The sequence below is a fragment of the Monopterus albus genome, unplaced genomic scaffold (assembly GCF_001952655.1).
Source record: "Monopterus albus unplaced genomic scaffold, M_albus_1.0 scaffold10.1, whole genome shotgun sequence".
In the NCBI taxonomy this organism is placed as follows: Eukaryota; Metazoa; Chordata; class Actinopteri; order Synbranchiformes; family Synbranchidae; genus Monopterus; species Monopterus albus.
The window spans coordinates 933,326-941,394 of NW_018127890.1; the positions used below are offsets into that span (position 1 = coordinate 933,326).

The window sequence follows — 8,069 nt, forward strand, 5'->3', positions numbered from 1 at the left end:
ATAAGGAATCCTGCCTGGCAAAAATCACAGTTCAGGTTTTCAATTATGATCCCAAAGGTGCTTTTAAGCAAGAAAACCAGTCTCTGTGGATACAGTGGAGCTGTCCAGTGGCCAACAGCAGATCATAATGGCGACACAAGATAACTCCTCGCTGAAAATTGGTTTGTGTTATTTGCCATATATGCAACAGTGTTGGATGGTTGTTCAGTCAAAAACCCAACAATATTAAGGGTGGCTGTGGCTCAGGAGGTACAGTGGTCAAACCCAAACTTAAGGTCGGCAGTTTGATTCCCGTTCTCCCCAGTCCACATGTCGAAGTGTCCTTGGGCAAGACACTGAACCCCAAGTTGCTCCTGATGATGTTTTCACTATGTAAGTCTATTTCAAACTTCTGAGTTGGAATCAGTCAGGTACACAAAGTCAGTAACGTTTTTTTTTATTGAACTAATTAAACTAATCAATTACAATACTGTATGTTATGTGCCTGTGTTTATCCTACACCGCAGTAAAGTTAACCACAATAGGGAAGCTTTAATCAGCCTGAACTAAACCAAACCTCACAAATAACATTTTAATTAGTGGCCTGCACACTGACAGTACCCATTAACCCTGACTGTTCCTAACCGTTTCCAACTGTCATGGTATTGAGTTAACAAGCAGCCACTCTCTCCGCCTCTGTCTCTCAGCAGTGTGACTCACTGTCCCACTATAGTCCTGTGTCTGACTTCCTCTAACTGGCTGCACTTTATTACCCCCATGGAGCATAATATATGCTTATTTGTTACCAATTAACTCAAAGTCTGATGTGTGGCCCCACTGCATTCATAACTAAAATTCAGTGAACTGCAGCAGAGCAACATTAAACCCAGAGGCAACATGTTTAAAAATTATGCAGAGTCAAGTGCCCTGCCAGGAGGGCTTTCAATCTGGTTTTATGCTTTCTGTTTTTGTGTGCCAAACCAATATCAAAACAACAATGGCTTTTTTCCATTATGTTTTTTTATTCACAGTCAAAAACCTGAATGAAACCTACTTACTGTAGACAAAAGAAGAGAAAAATGAGATATACGCACTATGATGGATTTATATCGTACATGTTTTGCTCCTCTATAAATCATCTTGCAACAGTTGGCCTGCTGAGACTCATGCACTAATAAAATTTAAATTGATTATATGGACTACCCACAGAAAAAAAGAAATCACCTGTCAAACAAAATTAGAAAAAGGCAGCAATCGATATGGATTAATATCTACTCTGAGTGGTCAGTGTCTTTCAGTAATACTCCATCTTGTTAATTCCCTCAGAAGGATAAAAGCAATATATAATAAACTCATTGATATTAGAAATAAACCAATCAGTTAAAATGGGAAATTACAAGAATCTAACTGAAATTGAAACAGTATTGTCTGTGTTTATCATTTTGTTTTTCCTCTCTGTCAGTAATTGATTAACAGCTTCAGGTATAAAAATTATCCCAACTCCCTAAGGCTGTTTGATCTCTGCTGTCCTCCACAGATGGTCAAATAAGGGTTGGACAAATTACATGATCCCTATGATTTATGAGAACAATAACTCTGTCTACAAAGCAACAACACAGGCAAGGGAATTATTAGAGGCCCGGGTTTTCACAAGCAACCAAGATTAATAAGTGTCACTGTCTAAATGCCACAGTTAATAACAGAATAAATTATTTCTGGAGGCAAAGCTGCTGAGCATAACCAACTCAGCACTGGGTGACAGAACAGGTAGTACAAAAACACATGGAAGATGATTTATAGATCCCATAAAACAGGAGGGCAAGTAGAACAATCTGGGTGTTACCTTGCTGGAGTAAGGTCCAGGGATGAGCAGTTTCAGTGCTTGTCTTTTCAGCTCCGTCAGCCTTGCACTGCAGTTCTCACACCATATCCCTCTTTCACTACCAGGGGAACTTCCACTGCCTGAAGCTGGTGATCCAGTACCAAAACCTGGGGAGCCACCTAGAGAACCAGGCGATCCTGTCCCAATCCCGGGAGAGATGGTCCCCGGTGATCCAGAGAAGGACCCTGGTGAGGAGATTCCCGAGCCTGGGGAAGGAGTGCCTGTAGAGCTTGGCATGGAGCCAGCACCCTCTGGGGCAGGGCGCGTGCTGGACCGGGTGGTTTCCTCATAGGTTTTTCGGTACCATGTGTCGGGGGAAAAGGAGGCAGATTTGGTTGGTGACGTGTCGGGCATCTGCAAAAAAGGAATTATTTATAGGTTTTGCAGTTACAGATCTTGTACTTGTGTGTGTTGGCTCACTATTCTTTTTGCATTTTCCTGTAAAAGTGATTTTATGTTCACTAATAATTCTTTCTGAACTATTGGTGCCTAACCTTGTAGGGTAAATATACAGCAGACAGTCACAGTATCATGCCACTGACACACACAGGCAGCCAATGGGTAGACAAATAGTCTAAACTTCCATTAGGACACAAAATCAGTTTAGATAAACCCCCACAAACAGGAAACCATGTGAAACATTTGCTGTGATGGGCAGTCAACATACTGGATGCTTCCATTAACAGATAAACAGGGTCAAGTCTGAGTCCATGCGTAGACCTGTCCTGTGTTATTTTTCCTGACTCAGACATGGGAACTTCAAATGAGCCACAAGAGGTGAAAATTATATATTTTGCAGCTGGATAAATCCAGTCAGAGAGGAGAGAGCCACTGATGTGGTGGCAGTTGGAGAGGTTGTGTACTACAGCAGTCCCTCACAAGGGCTATAATAAGGTAGTAATGGGTAGGCTGATAGGTGTGTGCTCAGCCCTCGAAGTGAAGACAACCTGAGCCAACAGCTGTATTATAAAGTAATGCTAATTGGATGTAGGTGGTGTGCAGTGATACAGGTGTGCATGTAATACCTGATTTAGTGATAATTAGGAGATGGTGGAGAGATGTGTCAGTGAAAATGCACGCCACAGCTCTTGTGACACTACGAGCAGTGATGTTGGAAACCTCATCTTCTCAAAGCAATCAGTTAGCAGCATGAACACAAACCTAATGAGAGCTTGCACCAGTTTCAGATTTAGCCAGAAAAATGTGAGCAAACTACAGTTTACTATTAAAATGGGTAGAATGAAATGAAGTGCATGGAGGACTGAATGGATGATAAGTTTTTTGTTTAGCAAGCTTATGTGTCCAAGCCTTGGTTACTGGAATACATAACCTACCCCAAATTTTCTGCTCCTGCTGCTCACAGACCTCTCCTTGGTCCCCGACAGTGAAGTCATGTTGAAGGTAAGAGGAGGGGGAGGAGGAGAGGAGAGGAGATAAAACCTCTGCTGCTGTTTCACATTCAAAAGAGAGACCGCTGGATCGATTTCAATTAACTACACGTCCCTGCAGTTTGCTCTTCTCAGTCTGGAGTAAACCTCACACCACTTCTAGACGCATGTGGAAACCGGTTACATCCCCTTCACTCGTCAAAAACAACAAATCCTGAATGGGTTTGTTTCGTTTTTCCACGAGTTTTTTCTTGCAGATAAAGCGCTCGAAACACTTCTAAAAACCCGACTGAGAATTCACACAGGTCGTGCGTGCAGACCGCTCCCCGTCAGCACAGCGTGCTCTGCGCTGAATGCGGCTCTGTGCTCCGTGCTCCGTGCTCCGGACTGGCATCGCACTGAGCCCTGTCTCTCTCCGTCAGCCCTGCCGCTGAGGCTGCCTGCAGGTGAACAAAAAACTCACCGGGAAAATTCCGAAGCGCGACTCAAGCCTTATTCACTAGGTGGAGTAGGATTTGGCAGGTGTAGACGCAGCTACGGGAGCCAGTTTCTCCTTGTTTGCTGTCCGTACCTTATTGACTTCTCGAGCTTCCACACTCTGCTGAAGCCAACAGTGGACTGAAGAGCCAGGAGAGAGGCGCACATCTGGATGAGGGCGGGGCTTCCCTGCTCCTCACCAACCAGCGGTTCCAGCTGTTGCTATTGGGATGACATGATTCTATGTTTAACTTAAAGACACTTCCAGTCAGGTTCAAAACCAGTAGTTAGAGCTTTATCTCAATATATAATCACATTTGCCGGAAATATAGCCAGTAAACTGAATACCTGCATACAGTTAGAAAAACCCAACCAGTTAAATCAGTTTAGAGACTTTAGTTGGTGTTCACTTTAGTGGGTGCGTTGATGAGCACTTGGACTCGTGACCTCAGACCTTCTAAAATTCTGGCTGCTCTGGGCACTTCTTTATTGAATCAGACTACTGATAAGGTAAAATACCTTGGAACTGACTGGGTGGAAGGTGAAGAAAAGCAGCAAGTCATAGTCTCTGTCAGTCATAATCTCAGCTGGCTGGCATTTCATCTGAATGAACAGTATGTGATATATCAAGTCAAAGAAAGCTAGCAAGAAAGCTACAGTGTAAGGGAATAAGATCCAAACATTGAATGAGTGTAAAAATTAATACAAGAGCTGTTAATATTTCTGCATTAACTTCTAAAGTCGTCTTGTATGGGAAGACGCATCCCTTGAAGTCACTTGAGTGTTTTCAGAACCATTGTATTAAGATAAAGAGCATGGTCACGCAGTGCCCTCTGCTGCGGTCATAAAGTTATTGCTGGAGACAGGCTGATAGCAATGGTAATGGTCCCATCCATCCAGCAATCAATCCATTATTTATACTGTTTATCCTGAAGAAAGTGGAGGGATAGGGGCTGACACTGGGCAAGAGGTGGGGTACGCCCTGGACAGGTCGCCAGTCTATTACAGGGCTGACAGACAAATCACACTTCAGTTACTAAACAGATTCCAATGAGTAGATCAGAAATGACAACTCTTAGTAAACTTTGGCAAGTGCAGTGGGACTGTGGCGAAACTGGTAGACATTTTATATAAGCTTTGGACAAAAGTGGACAGTAAACAGACATGGCTCAAGGAGAGAAGAAGCTGTGATTACTTGCCTGAGGATAAGGAATTGCACTTTGAACCATACTTTGTGTAAAATAGGAAAACACCTTTCAGGCTGCTGTGACTACTATGGCGAGGAACAGACAGTTGAACATATTTTGTTTATTTGTAATGTGTAAAGTTCAAAGTGTTTATTTGTCATATGCACAGTTAGGAAACATGTTTCCCTGTACAATGAAATTCTTACTTTGCCGTCCACCTGAATACCACAAAATACAAATGAAATATAAAGTAGATAAATAAATAACACAAAATCTAAGGCACTTTAAGCAGCGCAGATGCAGCAATATAGTAGAAAAAAATATATACAAGAATATAACAGAATGTATGCTGCATGGGAGCAGCATGTGCAGCAGTCAACAGTCAATGTACAATTATACATGTGCAAACTGAGAATGTAAACAGTACATCACGTATTTCCTGGTAATAAACTCCTCAGCTGTTTAGGAGTCTGATGGCAGAGGGAAAGAAAGAGTTTTTCAGTCTAGTGGTCTTACATTTCACACTTCTGAACCTCCAGCCAGAGGGCAAAGAACAGTCTGTGCTGGGGGTGGGTGGGATCTTTGAGGATGGAGGCAGCCTTCCTACGCACACTGTGGTGGTAAATGCTCTGCAGAGTGTAATGTGAATATCGTGAAGGTATGATGGTATCATTGGGGAAAATGAAGATTTTGTGTATGTCAATGGACAGTGTATTGGGCAGTAATTGTCATAAGGTTTATAGGATAGTCATTGCATATTTGACAGAAATAGTATGATCTGGGGGCGGCTGTGGCAGGGACAGCGCTCCCATTGGTGTGTGTGTGTGTGAGTTAGCGCTGCAATGGCTGCCTCGGTTCTGTATCGGAGACAAATTCCTTGTCTGTAACATACTTGGCCAATAAAAATGATTATCATTATTATCATCATCATTGCTGAGTCATCCTCCACTTCGATAGGTGGCGGTAATGCATCTTAAGGAGGCGTGCAACCCACCAATAAATCGCAGAGGAAGAAGAAGAAAACCAAAAACTGCGACGATTGCACAGTAGGTTGTGGTTGTTTATGACGCGCGTGTGTACGGGCAGCGAGGCACTAGTAGAAATGTTTGATTCCTTGGATTGTGTGTACAAGGTATTAGTTTCATTACAACATATATATTTAACACATATTCTCGTAATTCGGAGCAATTTTACTAGTGCGCGAGAAGTAGCTTTCTTTAGCAGTGCATATGTGCAGGCGATCATGCCCCAAGTTTATACTTAGCTGAAGTAAAGCTGGCAGCTAATTTAGGCTAACTATCCAAAGAGAAGGCTGTTCAGGCTTAAAGGTGAGTGGCTAGTTTTCACGTTATATCTGTTGCTATTTCGTTAAGTCTAAGGTTAAAGTTTGTCGGTCACTTTCACGGATTCATAGCGTGCATGCGCCAGGTTTTGCTTCAGACTTTACGTTAGCTAACTAATATTAACTGAATGTTTAGTTGTTCCTGATGTTAGCTAGTTGCATACGATAGCGTTAGAGGCTGTGCAGATAAGTGACACATATGTTGCATTAAAAGCGTGTACGCTGTTAAGTTTGTCACACAATATGTGTTAATAAGCGGTTGCTGCTTTTATTGCTCGGGATTTTGTGGTTGCGATTGTTTCCTAGAATATGTTGACACATTTTCAACGGTATCACCGTCCAGGTTGTTTGTTAGCAACCCGTTAGCGTTATCTGCCTTTTCTAACTACCGTCTTAAGTTGTGAGCTGTTTGAATGCATTGCATGAACGTTTAAACGTGACATTATAGCGTTTAGCTTGGTGTTTGCCCACGTGTGATCTTTGTACTGCTAAATACCTTAATGTGTATCGTCGTGTGTGTTGAAATAACGAGTTGAAGGGGCGTGTTGTTGTAAATGTGAGGTTATCTTGGACACACACAAGTTAGTTTTTAACATCCTAGCCTAACAACATTACTGAGATGGATTTAATCCCGTTTCCGTGGCGACAGGTGCTCCCATTAATCTACCTGGCGTTAGCACTCGCAGCTAATGTAGGTAGTGGGTGTGAACATGTTGATCACGTTTCCCTACCTTTCCCTCTCCCTGTACTGTCACACAGCTGCCCACTCACTTCCTGTCAGTGCAGCACTAGAGACTCAAGTTCCCCAGGTGAAAGAAACCTGTCCTGATAAATGTCACAAGTTGATACCCGAGGATAGTCTGATTCCCCGAACTCAAGTGACATCATTCCAGTGAGAGGACTACACCGAATTATAGGACAATGAAAGGTAATTCAATATGCAATCTTATTTTAGTTTTTGAATTTTGTAAGCCATTAATAAGCTTTTGGGATTCTTTAAAACACCCAACAAGCATCTCCAAATGATAGTAGAAACATAACTGGATGATCTTTCAGGTGGATCTCGGAAAAAAAGAAGAAGTGAACCTAAAAAGAGACAAACTAAAGTTGCTTCAAACACCGATTCGTCTCCAGCTACAGAGGAATCAAACTATGGGCCAGGTGGTGATTTAGCCATCGACAGCAAGTCCACAACATGTTCCTTACCAAGTACTCCAAAAAGAGGCAGGAGACAAACGGGATGGAGACAAGAAGCCTACCGGACCTCCACACCAGTACATAGGTCATCCACTGTCAACTTGGTGAATACAGAGTCTCCTGAAGCAAAACAAGCTGACCTAGAATACACCAAAATCTCTACTCAATTAAAGGTGCTTGATCACATCTTCACTAATAGATGCAGTGAGGAACAGAAGTATTTGAACACCCTGCAGTTTTGCAAGTTCTCCCACTTAGAAATCATGGAGGGGTCTGAAATTCACATTGTAGGTGCATTCCCACTCTGAGACAGAATTTAAAAAAAATTTTCAGGAAATCACATTGTATGATTTTTAAAGAATTTATTTGTCTTGCACTGCTGAACATAAGTATTTGAACACCTGAGAAAATCAGTGTTAATATTTGGTACAGAAACCTTTGTTTGCAATTACAGAGGTCAAACGTTTCCTGTAGTTCTTGACCAGGTTTGCACACACTGCAACAGGGATTTTGGCCCACTCCTCCACACAGATCTCCTCTAGATCTGTCAGGTTTCGGGGCTGTCGCTGAGCAACGCAGAGTTTAAGCTCCCTCCAAAGATGTTCTATTGGATTGAG

General features: G+C 42.5%; 1 protein-coding gene and 1 long non-coding RNA gene across 3 annotated transcripts in view; one reads left to right on the forward strand and one right to left on the reverse strand.

Annotated features, from left to right (window-relative positions):
* kif26ba (kinesin family member 26Ba) overlaps positions 1-7,030 on the reverse strand; it is an 87,276-nt gene extending 80,246 nt beyond the window's left edge. Inside the window, 3 exon segments of the mRNA XM_020590044.1 lie at positions 1,823-2,215; positions 3,196-3,948; positions 6,987-7,030. Of these exon segments, the coding sequence (XP_020445700.1) occupies positions 1,823-2,215; positions 3,196-3,255 (453 nt within the window). The 5' untranslated portion in view covers positions 3,256-3,948; positions 6,987-7,030.
* LOC109954596 (uncharacterized) overlaps positions 5,960-8,069 on the forward strand; it is a 3,257-nt gene continuing 1,147 nt past the window's right edge. Inside the window, exons 1-3 of one of the 2 annotated variants that reach the window (XR_002274153.1) lie at positions 5,960-6,045; positions 7,015-7,183; positions 7,312-7,625. This is a non-coding gene — a long non-coding RNA (uncharacterized LOC109954596). Of the gene's footprint in view, positions 6,242-7,014; positions 7,184-7,311; positions 7,626-8,069 lie in introns of both variants that reach the window. The other variant, XR_002274152.1, reaches the window with a different exon arrangement.